At 43.5% G+C, this 18,623-nt stretch overlaps 1 protein-coding gene across 1 annotated transcript in view; it reads right to left on the bottom strand.

Moving 5' to 3' along the window:
- Positions 1 to 18,293, bottom strand: part of LOC137147599 (P2X purinoceptor 7-like) — a 40,351-nt gene extending 22,058 nt beyond the window's left edge. The window contains exons 1-11 of the mRNA XM_067539934.1: positions 18,169 to 18,293; positions 15,744 to 15,876; positions 15,113 to 15,184; positions 13,117 to 13,189; positions 12,048 to 12,144; positions 8,438 to 8,518; positions 7,691 to 7,820; positions 6,674 to 6,846; positions 1,778 to 1,871; positions 617 to 682; positions 409 to 522 (exon numbers count right to left, since the gene is read on the bottom strand). Of these exons, the coding sequence (XP_067396035.1) occupies positions 409 to 522; positions 617 to 682; positions 1,778 to 1,871; positions 6,674 to 6,846; positions 7,691 to 7,820; positions 8,438 to 8,518; positions 12,048 to 12,144; positions 13,117 to 13,189; positions 15,113 to 15,184; positions 15,744 to 15,876; positions 18,169 to 18,293 (1,158 nt within the window). The remainder of the gene's footprint in view (positions 1 to 408; positions 523 to 616; positions 683 to 1,777; positions 1,872 to 6,673; positions 6,847 to 7,690; positions 7,821 to 8,437; positions 8,519 to 12,047; positions 12,145 to 13,116; positions 13,190 to 15,112; positions 15,185 to 15,743; positions 15,877 to 18,168) is intronic.
- Positions 18,294 to 18,623: the final 330 nt, after the last annotated feature.

An 18,623-nucleotide genomic window follows, 5' to 3' on the forward strand; every position in this document is an offset into this window, starting at 1 on the left:
AAGTCCTGGCTGAAGTACGCCTGAGCAGAGGAGCAGCATTCAGGGGGCTCAGGCCATGGGTCCACAGCCTCTATGCCCTGCAGAGCACAGCTCTGTGGGAGTTCCCAGCGCCACCGTACCTGAAGGATTTTGGGGTAATGGCTGGCTGGGAAAGGAGGTGATGGACCCATAACTTCTCTGGCCACTTCTCTGTGTAGCTGCAAGGAGTTCTGCAGCATGGAGGTCTGCTACTGCATTCGCACCACTCCCCAGCACGCAGCCCATTTCTGCAAGGGGCGCACTGGGCGTAGGAGAACTCAGACCACCCGTGTATTGGGAACGAATCCACAGAGGGCTGGTGAAGGACACAATGAAGGACCCGATACACTGGATTTTCCTACTACTTAAGCAGCTAATTGCATCCCTTACCCATTTTGGCCCCAGAGCAGACTCGCACTTCCTCCTGAAGTAATATTCCTTGATGGGTGATTTGCAGCAGGGATAAGTGTATGAAGTAATAAGAAAATCGATAATGAACTGAGCCTGCATGCAAAACAAAGTGAGCAGTGAATCCATTTTCTTAATGAGACTGTGTCTCCAGAACCATCTCCATGAGCACAGGAAATAAGTCTCTTACCAAGCCAAAGTAGGACAGCACAGACCCAATGTACACCACCAGCTCAAAGATGTTAAATCGTCCAGCCTTAAGCAAAGCAGAAGAGAGTCATTTGAGGTCAGAATTCAGACCATTTGCTTCAGCTTGCTGAAGAATGGCAATGAGTGCGGCATGATTGGGCCCAGCGAAACTGCTGTCACATGCAAGATTTTTAGCTCTTCTGATCTGATCAGACATAAAGCACCTCACCTGGTGGAATGTGTTTACTTTTACTGTATAATCCAGTTGGGAACAAAGGATTCACTTTTAACACTGCTATTTCCTGCTGGAATGATCCCTTATCTTCCTCCAGCCAAAGCCAGCCGCTTTCCCCAAGGTCTCTTTCCCAGCTACTCACAAGGAACCAGAGAGTGGGCCAACAGGGAAGGAGTCCTCATCCATACAATAACCAATAACATAAAGGCTCCCACTTCATCTATTCTCCCCCTTCAGCAGGAGCATCCTTACCCTCAGCCTCAGACAGCAGGAAAGAAGCAGCACTCCCTTCCAATCCATTGCTCCACCCTAATGTGGCCAGAAGGACCCCAGCACTTCATCCCCCTCCGAGCTGTGAGTGAACCTGCCAGCCCAGGAATGAGGGTCCAAGCCTTGCTCTCTGATCCCACCGTATGGCAAGGCCAAGTTCTGCCATTCGTCCGAAGATTCATTTGATCGGACTCGATCCTGCAAAGTGCTCAGGATCCTCGACTCCCACTGGCAAAAATCAGGCCCTTCATGTCTGTCATGGTTTGAAGATGTCAAACTCTGTCTAACAGGGACCATACGTAACAGTAATACCATGCCCATCTATAGAACCTTCCCTCTAATGACCTCAAACAGCAAGTGTCACAACCCCCACCCCCGCCGTAGGTACCGCACACGACCTCCATTTTACAGCTGGGGGAACTGAGCCACAAAGAGGGGAACTGACTTGTGCAAGGTCACACAAACACAGTCAGAACCAAGAATGTCACCAGGTCCCTTCTGCGGTCCTATGCTGTAACCACTAGGCAGTGCTGCCTTCTGTAAGGGCTGCACTATTGTTATTACTGGAGTTATTTTTGCCAAAGGATCAGAAATTCTCCTTTCATTTTGGAAGCAGACACGTTGGCAGCAGTGATGAGAAAACAGCGTTGCATTTACTGTGCCGAAGACGAGGATGTCGAATCGTATCCCATAGGCTTTGATCAGCGTCCGCTCCTCCTTCTCATTGGCCAGTTTGTAGTACTTCGCGAATCTGTCAAAACCAAACAAGGATCCACGCAATGTGTCAGGGAAATGTAACGCCCCTGGGCTAGAGAATAAAATGGGGTTTTCTTTCTACTCCCTCCTCCCCTTTCTGCCCCTTTAACGTGGTATCCTCAGTCAAGAAGTCAAAGTTCTATTCCCAGCAGCCCCCAGTGCTGCCAGGCATTGTGGGGCACTTTGATGAAGAGCATTTCACCCAGTTCCCATCATGAAGGCTTAGAAAAATCAGAGTAAATACCTAGGAAGGGATCTTCTGTCCCAAATCAAATGGTGGCTTTTAGAGGTTCTAGAGAGGCAGTCAGCTACAGGAAAAGCAGAAAGAAAAACCCAGGAAGATTTTAGCTGCTGGCACTAGTGTCTCCCAGGCACCTGTGCTTTTACCACTGTGTTGTCTACACCTGCTCTGAGCTCTTGAGGACCCTTTCTTCCACTGGTTTTTATAGTCACTCGCTGCTCAGCTCTGCTTCTCTGCTTTCAAGCATCTCTGAGAGCATTAGCTGCAGGGATAAAGGGCAGCTTTATAACTCATACAGATGCTTGGGGCAGGGTCACACACCACCTCAGTTGCAGAAGTGAGAAAATTGATCCCACAACTCTGGCGTCCAGTCCCTTATTCTAACCCCTTCACAACACTCAGTCTCCTCGTCCTCAAAGTCAATTACCATGAGAAATTCCACTGAAAACACCAGCATAAGGATCAGCAAACAGGGTCATTCTGAGCCCAGAACAAAGGGAACGCTCACTCCTGATACTGAGAAGTTGGCAGATCAGGCAGAGTCATTAAAAAAAACCCCAAACCTGAAAAACTTACTGAGAAATGTTCCATGGCAATAAAATCTTAACTCCAATATCAGCATTCGTATCACTCACGTCTGAATCGCCGTGTCAGTGTTCTGGGCTCTTGCTGAAAGAGTTCTGGGTTTTGATTGGTTTACTTAAGTATTTTCTAACGTGTGTTCTCTTTGGATTCATTTGGCATCGTAATTCCACCTGTCATTTTGTTAGTGGGGTAAACAGGTGTCAGCTCTCTGGAGAGAAAGTAATTCAAGGTCACACTGTCACTGCTGCTGCTGCTTTTATTTAGTGGTCCGTCTCTTGTGTAGTAACCAAAATCTCTGGTAAAAGCAGATGCCGTTCAATGGGAAATGCCACAGATGCCATCAAATCGTCCCTCTGCTCTCCAATTGCTCATGCTCACAGATGGCATGAAAGCATCTAGAGAAATACAGTTTTCCCTCCATCCCAGGTTTCAATTAATCTTGCCCCTCATCAGTAGCTGGAGCCACATCTTCCAGACCCACTGAACAACTCAACAGTCCAGTTTGGAATATGCTCTCCACAGGCCCTGTTCTCCCTCCATTGCCACTATCTGAGAGGAGGTAGACTTATTGGAACCCAAACACAGATGGCAAGAAAAGAGGGGCAGTGGCGCTGGCTCCACGGTTTGCTGCCCAATCTCACAGAAGCCCCTCTGTGGGTACACGGCTGCGTTGGGGCTCTGCCTGGACTTGGCATCAAAGCCAGGGGGTTGAGGCCGAGGAGTAGCTGCACTCTGCAATATGCTTCCCTCAGTCCCTTGCGTGTATCCAATCGGGACACTCTGCTCCAAGCAGAGCGGCTCATGCTGCACTGCGATGGGAAGAGCTATGCTGCCAAGGGCACAGCAGGACAGCTGTGGAGGGCACCAAGGGCCTGGGGTCCAAGCAAAGGAGAGGAACAACCTGAGGCAGGAGGAGTTCCCGAGAGAGTGGAAGTACAATCCCAGCCTATACTAGCTTCCTGTGATTCCTGCTTCCTACCTTAGGTTGGGGACCCCCCTATAAAGGCAGGACAACTGCTGGCTGTAGAAGCCTTATCAGTGTGTCCCCAGTGGAGCCCCAGTGCCAGAGAGTTGGAGGGGGGGGACAAAATGCTGCTAGGTGCAGACAGAGGCACGAGTGCTCCTGGCCTTCTGCTAAAGCCCTGGAAGCAACGGGTGGGCCATGTGGTCTGTTCCGAGGAAGAATCTTGCGTAAATTGCCCCTCCCATGGGTCTTCCTTCAGAAAGAAGCAACTGGCCCCTCAGTTTTTACACAATCCTTATTCAGGCAAATGGCTGTCAGGGCAAAGTTAAGGCCTGAACAGAAAGTGAGGCAGGACCAGTGGGATTTGGCACAACGCTCCTGAGCATTCGAGCACCGCACTTTGAGAAGCAGGTTACTCAGCCCAGCAGTTTCTCGTCAGGAATCTCAGGACTTCTAGTAACTGCTGAGCCTACTCCTGCAAGATGCTGAGAGTTTCGGGGGGTGGGGGAAGCTGAGTGACCCCTCCACTTCCTGAGCCAGTGGGAGTTGAGAGCACCTGCTCCCGTTTGGGATAGGTCCTGAAAAGACCATGTTTCCTAAAGCTGTCCAAGGCATGCAGTGTCCCTGTCATCGCCTTGATACTAGCAAATCAGCCAACAGCCAGCTTTCACTCACTCCCACCTGCTGCAGTGCAGCCCCCTCTTGTCTCAGTTCTGCAGAACTCTGACGTGCTTTTAATCTGTATTCCATGCCTTGTGTTCATTAACTTCCCCCTTGGCGGAGATCTGCTCAGAATCCTCTTAAGGCAGTGAGTCATTCAGCAGCACACAGCATAATGGATTCTGCTTTTCCTTGCTGCGCAGGCATGAAATGCTCTTTTATCTTGTGTTCAACGGTTCTGCAATCTCTAGCTGAGGCATGTTTCACTGGCTAGCACTTGGCTGAGCCTCTGTTGCTGCCTGCAGCTCTCTGATGTTCTATTTTCAGGTTTTACCAAACGTATTCAGGATCAGATAGTATTCCCCACAGACAGGTTTTCTGTCCCCAGGTGGAGAGGTCACTTTACATTTGCTTAGGACGTCTCAGAAACTTTCTCCTTTGCAGCAGCTTTGTGCTCTGATTTGATATATTAAGAGCTTCATTGATGACCAGCCCATTGCACCTCAGATAGTTCTTTGCATTTGGAGCCTAATCCTGATCCCATCTAAGTCTATGGCAAAACTCCCTTTGCAACTCAACTGAAGTCAATGGAGGTGCGCACAGGCAATGGTGTTCACCCACACAGGGCAGTTTGCATGGTTAACTTGACTTCTAGAACTTTATCCTCACTCAGATGATAAAAAGGACCCTGAAACGTATTCCCCCTAGCATTACCCGTATGCAGCCTCGCCTGCCTGTAATGAAGGCTCCCTGGATGACGTACAAGGACCTACTGCTCTCCAGAGCTACTCAAGGATGTACAAGATATTTAAAATCCGTTATGTCACACACTGCCATTGGACATCCTACCACATATAAAATTAGCTTGATCCAGTCACAGTCAGTTGAGGGCAGAGCCCAGTCCTACAACTCTTACTTACCCAAGTAATCATATTTAAGTCAATGCAGCTATATTGTATAAGTAAATTTTATTCACATGAGCCATAGTTTTGCAGGTTCTTTACAGAAAAGCTCTCCTGACACGTGCACAGGAAAAAGGGTGACTGTGGGGCAGACTCTGGTCTCCCTTACACCCGTGCATATTTGGAGGAGTTCCAGTGAACTTAATGGAATTACTCCTGATTTACACCAGTGTAACTGAGAGCAGAATTTAGCCCCATCACCCAGAAATTAACCCCAAAATGAGTTATTCTGAGAAGAACGGTGGAGTTTTTTCCCTTAAAAAATGTAAATGTGCTTGGAAAAAACAGCACGCTCCAAAATAAAGTGGATTTTGTGCAGGGTTTCTTTTTCTACTTGTTTTAATTAGCTTTGTCTGACTTGTTGGACCTGTTTTCTATTAGGATCTAATCAAACAAACTACTCACTGCTCATTAATTTTACCATTCCATCACACTGAGACCACTTGCCCATCCTGCTGACCTGCAACCTCATTATTTCCTTGTGATCCCATCTGTCTGCCTGTATGCACTGGTTGCCGTCTGTCTTAGACTGTAAGCTCTTGGGGGCAGGAACCATCTTTTTATTCTGTGTTTGTGCAGCGCCTAGCACAATGCGGTCCTGGTCCATGACTGGGGCTTCTAAGCACTATGGTAACTCCAGTCAAACCCACAACACAATAAAAATCACACACGAGTCAAATAAAGGAAGACTACTACCCCAGGTAAAGAGAAGGGATTTTAGGGAACAGGCTCAGAACAGTGTTTGCATAAAAGCACACAGGCCTCTGTCCAGCCAGGTTCCCAATCATCTGAGCTGTTTCAGGCAGGCAGACTCCTGTGCCTATACATAGCCTCACTCAATAGAGCTCCGTGTGGGAGCAAAGATCCGTCTGCATGAAACAGCTTGCAGGATCAGGACCTTCATTTGCACATACCTTCACTAGAACTGTGCACACAGCCTTGGTAAATGCAAGCACAGATGACCAGTTGCATGCATAAGTTGTCATTTGTGTGTGTGATGAGTCCGACTGATAATGCACAGGCAACTGTTGTAACTGTACGTGCAAGTAAGGTTCCTTATAAAAAAGAAAGATCACAGCAGAAATCCGTGGCAGAGTCAAGAACAACAGCTAGAGCTCCAGCACTCAAGCCACAAACCCCTTTGTTTCCACCTACCTGATTCCACCTGCACATCCGTACCATTCATGCAATACCATAAGTGCTGGAACAGGGAGTGCTGGGGTGCTGCCACACCCCCTGGCTTAAAGTGATTTCCATCATATACAGGGTTTACAATTAGGTTCAATGGCTCTCAGCACCCCCAGCTATACAAATTATTCCAGCACCCCGGTGCAATACAGATAATACACTGCTTCGCTATGTACAATTTTAAAAAGATCTTTTACCTGAAGTTGTAACCAGGGTATTGGCGGAACCATTTGTCTCGTCGTTTTGTCATCAAGAAACACACTTTTAATGCATTCAGGAGCGAAAACTGTACGACTGCTCTGTGACTGCAGTGGCGGAACCATTTGTCTAGGTTACAGTCCCAGTTAATCTCAATGCCCATGATTCCACCCTGACACAGAAAGGGAAACACACTTTTAATGCATTCAGGAGCATGAAGAAAAAGACTGTGTGAGGCCAGAGTCTACGACTGCTCTGTGCACCAAACTCCCCTAGCTGCTAGTCTTAGCCGGGCTGGGACACGCTGAGCAGCACAGGAGAAATCAGACTCGCCTCTCGAAGGCAGTCCAGAAGTGAGGGCAATCCTGCCACCCCCCTACAAGAGGGGAGCCTGGGTATGTGCTTGAATAGCTAAGACTATGCTGCCACGACTTCACTGCTATTGTGATTTGAGTTAGGTGGATCAAAGCCAGCTCGTGTATGTCTAGGTGTGCTGCAGTCACACCTCTGACTGCAGTGTAGACATACCCTCAGAGCTGCTCTACACTGAAAAGTGACATCAGCATAGCTACATCTCTCAGAGGTGTGGAAAAATCCATATCCCTCAAAGACGTCACTAACCCCCAGTGTAGACAGAGCCTGGGTGACAGAGGAATTCTTGTTCCAGCCCAGCTTTTGGGAGTAGGGGGGAATCTTTCCTCCAATACATGGCTCAGGGTGCCCTTTAACAGAATCCTGAGGAGAGGAAGAGTCTATGCTTGACTGACCTGAGAAAACTGTTTAACTATTGGTAACAAAGTCTCATGTGTATTAAAATGTGGGCTCAATCCTGGAAGATGGTGAGCACCCTCAATTCTCATTAAATCCTGCAGAGTTGAGGGTGCCCTGCACCTCAGAGGATCAGCCCTTAAAACTGGAACTATTCCATTGTATGCAACATTTTACAAGGAAAAAGAAAGAGAAATACTCTGGAGGTATTCTAATACCGAACGGAAAAAAGAAGTCATGCCACAGACCTGAATTGCCATCTCTGAGAAATTTTCTCCTGTTGCTTGGAGAATATCTCCTAGCTGGAAAATTGGGCAGCCTGGTGCAGTTATCTTGTTGAATGTGCATGAAATATTCAGTTTTGGTGAAAAGTTTCTTCTGCAAAGAACACATTATTTGAAAACATAAATGTGAGTGCTTCCCTGAAAAAGCATCTGCAAATACCGCTGAGGGGCTCCATTCTCATTGTTTCTCCCTGAACCTGTACCAAGTGTGCTCAGATTACAAGTAAAATATGGTGGGCTTTGTAACTACCAGCTCTGAAAATTCCCATTGAGGTCTGAGAGTCAAGCTGGGTTCTTTAATCCTTGGGCATCTTCACCAGTAACAAAGGTTTCGCAGGTCAAATTATTCCCTCGATGACACCTGTGCAACCCAATTCCCTTCAAATTATGCCCTTAATGACACTTATGTTATCCTATGCCTTCATTGGTTTTACCCTGGTGTAGCCAATTAGAACCTAGTAAGCATTTTTGTCGCTAATGCCTGAGAAGGACTAGAGTTCATTTCATTGTCCTATAGCTGTATTAGCTCCTGCAAGGTTCAGAGGAATAAAGAGCTGTCAAAAATGATTTTTGTTGCTCAGCATAGCAGATACAGCCCTAAATACATAGAGAGGCTGCAGACTTAGTGAATTAAGAAGGTGCCTTATTTACACATTCATTTTTGGATCAGAACCGCTCTTTAAGAGGAAATGGATGAATGTTTGCACTTACGCCGTGTGATTAAATTTTGGGAAGTGGATATTGTTCTTTATAAGCACTGTGAAGTTTTCAGCACTCCTCAGAATAGCAGGCCTAAAAGAGGAACATATCAAGTACAATGAAAGCTATTAAACCAACTATCTTCCTTTAGTTAAATACATCAATTAATGTTATACTATTTTTCTATTACCTGGAAAATTGTCAGTAGGAGAACATGATACTGAGAATAATGGGTTGAACATGGAGTTAGATCGCTCGGGGGATTGAGAATGGGATACATAATTTTCTTGGTTCTAGTTATACACTTAAATTGTCAGTTCTCTGGGGGCAGGGACTGTGTTTTACATTTGTTTTTATAGTAGCTACACAATGGGGCCTGATTCCGAATAGATGCTACTGTAATACACAAATAATAATAGGGGATCGCCAACTGAAATCTGGCCATTGATCAGCAGTGACTGATGTTACTATATGATGGCTGTGGCTTATGGGACATTAATTGATGTGTTCATTGCAGTTCCCAGTAGACAGATGGATTTGTCACAGACATTTAAACCACAGTTGGCACAGATTATAAAAATGAGATGTTGAACCACACTCTCCTACATGGAGTTGGTCCCTCCAGGTCAGAGTTCAGTCATATCATGTGAAGGAAGCTTGCTCAGACCACCCTTGCTTGGTGAGGGGGGGAAAAGAAAAAAAAAAAAAAGGAGGAATTCAGTTTCCAACCAGGCACCAGCACAAAATTAGCTTTGAAAAATAACTTATTGAGAGAGGAAGTCAGCCAAGATACTGGCTTCTCCCATTCGCTTTTCATAATGGGCCAGAAGGCTTTGATTTTCACCTAGAAAGCCTCCAAAAGTGGACACACAAATGGTCCCTGAAGCAGCGACCCATCCAAAAGACAGTACTTTGGAGCATCTTCCTTAGTATATCATTATATTAGCAGCAGTGTCTCTGAGCTAGAGACCTGCAAAGACAAGAAATACTTCGGCAAGCTGATACACGGTGTCAATTACAGACTTTTCAGCATGTTTCCTAAGCAAGTTGAAAAAGCAAGAGTCAGCTGCAACCCAAATTTAAACATTTTGGGATATTGTCTGAACCATTAGAATTCCTAACCAGTGCTCAATTTATAATGGTCAAGATATGAATAATGTATGTTGAGCGTCACAAAACTAAAAACAGATGAATCCATAAATCTGAAACTGCTTATAATGCATTCAGAACAGACACCTGAGAATCTCGCCAGACCTCTTCTACGATGGTGCTGTAAACATTTGTCCTTACATCAGTTTATCCAGATCACTTTTCCCTGCACTGCATGGAGCTGGAGACCAATCAAAGCAAAAAAAACCCAAACAAACAAACCAGAACCTTCTTGCCAAAAAAGTTATGTTTTTGTTCAGTTTCAACCATCACAAAAAGGAATTAAAGGGAGGCACCCTTTATAATGCACAAAACTTCCTGATCAAGGGAACTTGCCCAAAAAAGGCAACTGAGTGTGTAGCTAAGAGCCAACATTGTTTTGTCTGGACTGTCACTACGCAAAAGAATAAATGGACACAAATCAGACATAAAAAATGGTAACATCCATAAACCAGTCGGAGAGCACTTCAATCTCCCAGGACACTCTGTAGCTGAACTGAAAGTTGCCATACTTCTACAAAAATACTTCAAAAACAGACTTCAAAGAGAAACTGCAGAGTTGGAACTCATATGCAAACTTGACACAATTAAACTGGGTCTAAATAGGGACTTGGAATGATTATCTCATTACAAGAAGTAATTGTCACTGTTCGCACATTCTCACCTCCTAATCAATGGTTGTGAATAGGCCTCAACTACTCTAACTGAATGGACTTTGCTTATACCTAACTCCCTCATTGTTGTTCCTTAGGCTTAGATGTATATATATACACACACTTATCTGATTTCTATTTCTTGCATCTGACAAAATGGGTTACAGCCCACAAAAGCTTATGCCTGCAGAAATTAAATTGGTTAGTCTTTAAAGTGCTACAGGATCCTCGTTGTTTTTATTGTTTTGTCTATATTTTACCCACAGGTCAAGATTTGAAGGCATCAGGATTCAAACTCCACACAGGTTTTTTCAGTTATTCATTCAAGTTGCAAAGAAATACTCAAATCACCCATTTAGTGATTGCCATGAACCCTTTCCTTGCCAGAGAATTTTATGAAGAATTCTTTGTACATGTGATTTACCATCCTGTCTCAGACTATTGGTCCATCAGTTTTGGTCTCCTGGCAGTGAGCAATCACTGATGTATTAGAGGAAAATCAGACAACATGGGCACTATGCCCACTGTGCAATGTAAATAAAGGCAAAATCTCCTCCTTGCTGCATGCAGCTATCAGCTTGAGCAACATGACATTTGGAAATATTTAATATTCACTGAAGATGCACTGAAACAAAACCAAGCATTCAAACAACTTTGGTGTTTATTAAGCTGCCCTGCATGAGTGTTGCAAGAGTGGGAGAATTCCCATTGTCTTGATTTTTTATGTGAATTTGGGACTTGAATTTGCAAGATGTTAACCAGCTTTGATTTCCATTGAAGCAACAGAAACTGAGATTGCTCAGCAGCACGCAGAATTGGAGCCCTAAGGAAGGATTTTTCAAAAGGGCTCAGACCTCTACCCCAGTGAGAATTTTACCACTGACTTCAATGAGAGAAGATTTAAGCCAATCATGGGGTCCTCTACCAATGAAGCAAGGACAGCGCAGGCAGCTTCCCCTATGCGAGCCTCTCAACCTGGAGGGCTTACCTCTTGGGATGTGAGGAGAGTTTAATTTCCCCGGCCTATTTAATCCTTGGCATCTCTGCTGGAACTGCCAACAAGAGGGCAAATCAATGTTAATTGGGCTGCTGGCTTTTGTGGTGTGGACGCATCAGTTCAACAACTGGACTATTAAACGCTATCCTATTCTCTGTGGTTAAGCCTACCAAATCACATGCAGCGGTAACTGAGGGGAGAAGAAAGCAAAACCATATCATGGTCTAAATACACTGCCTGTTTAAATTGGCACAGCTCCATTTAGGTCAAAATAGCTGCACCAATTTACTTCTAGCAGAGAATTTGCCCTATATATCTTTTCTAAACAGCAAGGTCTAGTTTAATACAAGAGACCCAGTTTCTTGAGCATGCAGTTCCAAAACTGCTACATATCAGGGGTCAATGGAAGCAATGTTATATCCTGGGTCCTCAAGTGGAGAATACTTTAGCATTGCACATGCGAGTGAAATCAAATGTTTTATTATAACCATATTCCTTGCCTTCCTCATTAACTATCAAAATGCCTGTAGTGAGTCATGACAAATTTGTGACATCTAGAATTGTTCACATGGCAACAGACTGTGATATCACAAACTTGGGCTTATTACTTCACTGCAAGATCAGAAGAAAGGAGAAGCCACTACAAGCAAATTGCTGGTACTTGGTTTATAAAAGTAAGAGATAATAAGAAGAATTGGGTCAGAAACAAGTGTTTACAAAGGTAATGAGGGCCCTCTGCCAGGTGCTAAGCATCCTCAGATCCTATTGTCTTGCAGGATATGGCCCTTATTGATTACAGAAAAATTTAAACATTTTTACTTACACCGGGGCGCCTTTCATTGATTCCACAGGACACCAGGCAGAGACTTCACAGGTTTTAATTGTTGCATTATACTTCACACATCTTCCTGTCTGAATTCCTGTACCGAAGAGAAGTTCGCTATTATTGAGCTCACACACACGGTTTGACTGCCTTTTGGAAAACACAGTCTTAAAGTATTATTGGATCTCTACACACAGGCAGGGCAGAGATTTAAAAATCAGAGTCAAGGTTTTGATTTTCGCAGCTCTTTGTGGGCTGAACTAGGTGTCGGAGGGGTTATCAGATCCATGCTTCCGCTGCACATGGACAGTGCTTAACTCCCCCTATTGCCCCTATCAATACTGCACTTTTGGATGTGGGTGAAGGATTTTCTCCATAGTTGTGCCAGATTTAAGAGTTCTTAGGTAAATTAGAAGAATATTAACATCTTCATGAACTGCTTAATTAAACAACATGAACAAATGAAAGCAAGAATGTTCTGCTGAGTGCAGAATTTCACCCCACAACACTCTCAACAGGATACCATCGCTCAAACAGTGAAACACAGGCCAACCATTATACCCCATCGGAGATAGCTCCCATTGGTTGTCAATGTCCTAGAAGGTAGGATATCTGATGGATATCTCACAAATTCTTAGCAGGCCCTGTATGTACTGTGGCATCTGATGAGCATCCCCCCTTCTACTTCCACCCTCTCTGTGATCCCTCTGTCCATTCCCACCTATTCTTAAAGTTCTCCCCAGGATGGAAATATTCAGGTGAGTGAATACAAATTGCATGTCACTCTCCTTCCAGGTCCTTTTGTTTCCTTCTCCCACTCTTGTCTTTATGCCTCCCTCCTCACCACCCACTGTGCTTGATGGTGCATCTCCCTAATCAGAGAGATGCATTACACAATTCCCAGTGGGAGCTGCACCAGTATATCTCTTAGCAGAATTTGGCTAACAGTTGCAAACTCTCCAAGGCTAGTACCCCTAATTTCGCTGACCATCTAATAATTATTAACAAAAGACAGTTGCATTACACCACCTGCTATGAGCTTTAAAATCTGAATGTAGAACACATGTACCATTACTCTGGGGGTCCATACGTCCTTTTTCACAGCTTGCATCAGAAGAGCAGACAGCTTTGGCAATGGGGTACTGAAAAAACATCAACATAAAAGACCACTGTAAATATCTACCTCTCCATTGCTATTGTAAAATGTTCTACACAGAAATGGCAAAAAGTAAGATGAAATCACAGAGAGCAAGACGCAGAACAGAGGAAGTTCAGCCCTCTTCTCTAACCCATTCACTCTGCTTGGTGCTTAAGAAGGTTTTGAGAAGGTTAGTACAAGCAAAGACTTAATGGGACAAATTCATCTCAGGTGTAATATCTTGGCTTCACTGGAGTTAGCCGAGAGATTTATTTGTCTGGTGCACCTGTTTTTAAAAAAACAAACCAAAGATATAGGAAATGCAAGGACGTTGTTCCTAAGAGCCCTGAGCATCTGAGACAATGGGTCAAATTCTGTTCTGGTTACATCCACGCCACCTCCCCAGCTGCAATCCTACTGGCAGTGAGGGGAACAATATAGACCATTAACCAGTTTAATTACTTCACATATCCAATATTTTTTAAAACTGAGTATCATCAGAAGAAACCAAAGGCTTCTGAGGGATTCAAGTTGCATCAACAAAAGAATTCAAGAAAAGATTCATGTTCCTGTTCCACATGTAGCCCTGCAGAGCATCAGTAGGTTTGCTGAGTTCCCCTCATCAAATCTCCGCCAATGCACAATTAGCAAGTGTGCTGATTTCTATCATTTCTCTCTCTCTCTTTGCAGTTCTCAGGTATCACTCTGATGCTTTGGCACCAGTGACTTAGGATATGTACAGAGACTAGAATACAAGCTTTTGACAAGCTTGAACACATACGGCAAGATATCATGTCTTACTGTGGCATGGAATTTAGTTCTCTCTCTGTTTCAAGCTCATCAAGAGTAGATTGAGATGTGTGTTTTATGTATGCTTGTTTTAAAAACATTATTTGAATTGAGGCCCGCTTGCACATTCAAAAATGTACATGCATTCTTGTGCTCACATATTCACATCCAAGTATCACAAATGCCGGTCACAATATCCTGTTGCATGTGCAAATACCCGATTTGCAAAGACAGGTGTGATCTCTGTGTTGTGATGAAAGTGATCTGCATGAAGTCTGCATGCATTTTTGTGTCTCGGTGCCTCACGTCTTGGTCCATACTTATGTATTACATAATTACTGGGTTTATCTTATACGTCAAAACTGTAAAACAGAACAGATGGGATAAAGAGGCTCAGATACCTTTTGGTTTTTTAACTTTCCTTGGTTTGCAGTAACATTTCCTTCTCTATCATTTGTATCCTTTTCCATGTCGAACACTGAATTCTCACCTATGATATGGAGCACAAGCCAGTCTGACAGTGGATTGTTTAACTCCTTGTTTGTTAAAAGCACATAAATGCTGTAGTCAATGACAGTCTATTCATTTCTGGGAACTCAGGTCTCTTCTAATAAGTATATGAATGAATGCAGCAGAGAACTGCAATTGGCTACACATTTTGACCAGAAATAAAAGAAAAAGACCCAAGCATGATCCCGCTTAGAATTGTAGCACAGCACAGCACAGCAGATCACTGCAGAGAAGCTGGTAACAATTCTCCAACCCCACTGTTCCTCATAGTTGCACTTTATACCAGCGGTGAATCCAGATGTGTTGAACAAGAGGAACAAATGCATGGGGAAAGTGTGACCCAGGTGCAAGTTTGGCTGCAGGGTCTTTGGTGTGGTACATCACACAGTCCCAGTTGATTCACTGAGAAAAGCAAAAGGATGGAGGGGAAAAAAAGAAGTGTAACTAGACTAGTTGTTGCATGTTGTTGAATGAGATAAAGAAGCAAAGGAAGACAAAGCAATGTTCACTTGTGCAGAATTGCCATATAGCGATGAGCCACCAATTAATGTTTACGGCTGCTACAGATTAATTGTGCCAAAGAATGCTATGTTATGCAGCTGGAAAATCACTTACAAAATGCAGTTACCTCAGGGCAATTACTTTGAAGCTGTTTTTCTGTCATAATTATGTTGGTTATCACGAAAAAAGAGTTTATTCCCTATGCAGAAAGAAAAGAAAACCATGAATCTCAATAAAATACTATGTGCCACTTTCTGATCTCAGTCATCCCTATGTTAATGCAGAGGGGCACCACTAAAGACAATGATCCTGGTTCTAATCTCACTTACACCCATGGAAATCAGGAGTAACTCCATTGAATTCAGTAAAGTTCTTCCACTGTAAAACCAGTAGAGGATCCATATTTGGATCTCAGTGACACTAATGTAAACTGGGAATAATTCCATTAACTTCAGTGGAATTACACCAGGACTGAATTTTTTCCTAGATTTGCTGTTACTAAACCAAAATTAGTTTGTGATAGCAACATCAAGTTTCTTAAAAGCCCATGAAAGGAAATTTTTGAGTATTATTTTTTTCTCTGCCTAGAAGTTAATGCTTCCAATTTACAGCCTCCTCAATTCATGCTCACAAATACAACTGCCTCTCTTGTTGATATGTTAAAACCACTCAGCAGCAGGACAAAGACACATGCCAACAAAGCAACAGCATGTGTCAATGGAAGTCAGACACTGCGCTGACCTTAAACTGAGACTCACCTGCATGGGAATAGTGTATTCTGCTGTGTCCCAGATTCTTGAGTCAGTCTGAGCCACTCCTTTCACTTTAGTATGAACTGAGCTGATCACAGAGTCCTTTTCCTGATACCGTTTATCGGTGACAAGCACATAACTAACCAGACAAAATGGAAAGCACAAATGAACCCACTGAAATGGGTTGAAATAACAGTCATTTCTTGGCTTCATTATTAGAAAAAGTGCACTGTAAATGAAAAGCCATATTACAGTTTTTTAAAGGAATTTGAGATCTTACCATGCGTTGGATGCATTCGTCAGGCTAACCTCTCCCTCAGTTATACCACGGCAATCCCATTGACTCTGATGGGATGGCACTGATGTATGTCAGAAGAGCAATCACACTGTGAAGCTGTGTACTACTAGGGTGAAATCCTGGACCCATTGAAATCAGTGGCAAAGTTTCCCACTAATTACAAGGGGGCTTGAAACAGCTCTCTTTGCACTCTCTCTTGTGCCAGGGCACATGACAGGATACCCACGAAGGGCAGTATCAATCGCAGATCACAGGTCTCTTCAGACTGCATACTGTCATCTTCATTTGGTAAAGGGTTAATCTGAAAGGCTTCTCTTTAAAGTAAAAGCAAGGTTTTCATGTGCTACTGTTATCCTTAAAGGGACACTGACAACTTCAATTTTGCCTAATATTGAAATGCTGTAAGAACAAGTTTTTATAAAATCTAAGGCCAATAGAAATGCCATTACACAATATTTTTATTCCAGTTAAATAGTTGGATGGATGGATGGATGGCCATTCACCCCACCTCTGCAGCCTCTGAAACCCAACCATTGCAACACTAAGAACCTCAGAGTGTCCCTATCTATGTCTTGGGGTATGAGTAAGTGACTTTGGAGCCTCAGTTCCATTGACTTTCAATGAGACTTAGACCCCTGTGTGCTTAAGGCACTTCTGAAAACGAGACAGACGCCTAAGTCATTTACGCGCTTTTGAACGTTTCACCCTTGATGTATTTTCTCTTTCCAAGCTGAGAGAAATGCAAAAAGTAAACATAGGGCATAAATAGAGACTCATAAATTGGATTTTAGAACAAGAGTTTAACAAGTGACTAGTGATTCTGGATATCTCTTTTTTGGATCCGCAAATTAAGAACATTAAAGAGTCCTTACTTCTAGCAAGTGCTGAGCACCTGCTCTCTGAAAATCAAGGTCTTTCAGATGTTTCAGGTTAAGCACTCAAAATCACTAACCACTCTGGAAAACTTTGGCCTGAACATTTTCGTTCCGTTAATAATCTAGTCATGCGTGACCAATAACATCCGAAAGAAAACGTGTTTGTTTACAATATGTTTTTGAAAGTGGACAGTAACCCTTTAAGGGTCACTGGCATCCTGCGACATGTGGTGTGCAAATATCACGTGTCAAACTCATGAAACTGCTGGCAGCTTCTAAAGCTTTTGTGCAAGTTCCGAAGACACTTTCCACATTAAATAAATGTCAGATAAAAAGGTTTGCTTTCACAAACAAGTCTGTGTTTTAGCTGCCTGGAGTCAACACCATTTCAGTTAAAAACATAACAAATTTCAGGAGTGAAAAACTGTGTCTAAAATGCGTAAGTGAGAAGTGACTGACCAAACCAACTGTCTGTTTTAAAATCACTCCTAATCTACTACCTTTCTATCTCTGAGGTGTTTTTACACGCTGCCTTTCCCTTTTGAGAAGAGTGATTTGGGACACTCATGCCACTGCAGTCTGGCTATGTGAGGACACAGCTCTCAGCAACAATTTGGAAACAATGCCTTAATTAGGCAGTAGAACTTCTTACTTGTTTATGGTCAGTGAAATCGGTAGCAGTTGCTCAATGTATAAAAGCACCCTTCTGTAAGAATCAAACCTACTTTATTATGAACAACTGAAGACACTGCTCAGCAAACACTGTTACTGAAAGCAGTCCTGGTTCTAAGGCAAACAGGAAAACATCTGCCCTTTATGGTCCCACAGCTATACACTTAATAGCCTGAATCCCGTTCCTAAGATTCGATGCCCTGCATGATCCTTTGTGCTATTTGAATGGTAGATCTAGTCCTGGACTCTCAAGGCTAGTTTCTGATTTCAGTTACATCAATGTAAATCTCAGGTAACTCTACTGACTGTGTAAATGAAACCAGACAGAAGAAACTGCATTCAGGGAGTTTTTACTAGGAGGATGAGAGAAGAATTTGCAAGAAGGACCACACTTCTAGCAGACAACTCCCTGACACTCTATCGTATCCCCGCAGTTACCATAAAGACCAGCTAAACAACTTATTTATGTTGGTCCTCTAGCACAGAGTGAAAAATTTCACTGTACATGTTGAAGGCTGAGTCCTAACCATTCAGACAATCACCCACATAAGAAACACATTTGCTCACCTGGTCACTTTTAACTTACCAAACATATAGGAAGACAAACATGTGGAAGCTCCATTTCAAACTCCCATAGGAAATGCTCTGAAAACGGACAACTTTAGAAGTTTCGTATTCACACAAATTCTTCAAACTGCAAAATGCAGCCATTGTTACAACTTCCTGTGAAATCTATGCTCTCAAGAACTGTAGCTGTTTCATTCTGTCTACTTCCACCCCCACATCCCCCCCTTAGGCAGACCACACCACTTAAAGGCACAGTAAGAAAACCATTTGCATTACTGACACGGAAGCTAAATAAGAGAAACTTTATGCTCTTTAAAGAAAAATAATTCATTATGGTTAATCAGTAGCAAGAAAATGGGGTAAAGAATGCCAGCTGCTATACCTATGAGCGAACAAAAGATAAAGGGCCATATTAATCCGTTGTATCTTCATTAAAATTAATGGAATTACACAAGGGATGAATTTGGCCCAACG

The sequence above is a fragment of the Emydura macquarii genome, unplaced genomic scaffold (genome assembly GCF_026122565.2).
Source record: "Emydura macquarii macquarii isolate MOO-44397 ecotype Brisbane River unplaced genomic scaffold, CSIRO-AGI_Emac_v2 contig_554, whole genome shotgun sequence".
NCBI classification, from domain to species: Eukaryota; Metazoa; Chordata; order Testudines; family Chelidae; genus Emydura; species Emydura macquarii.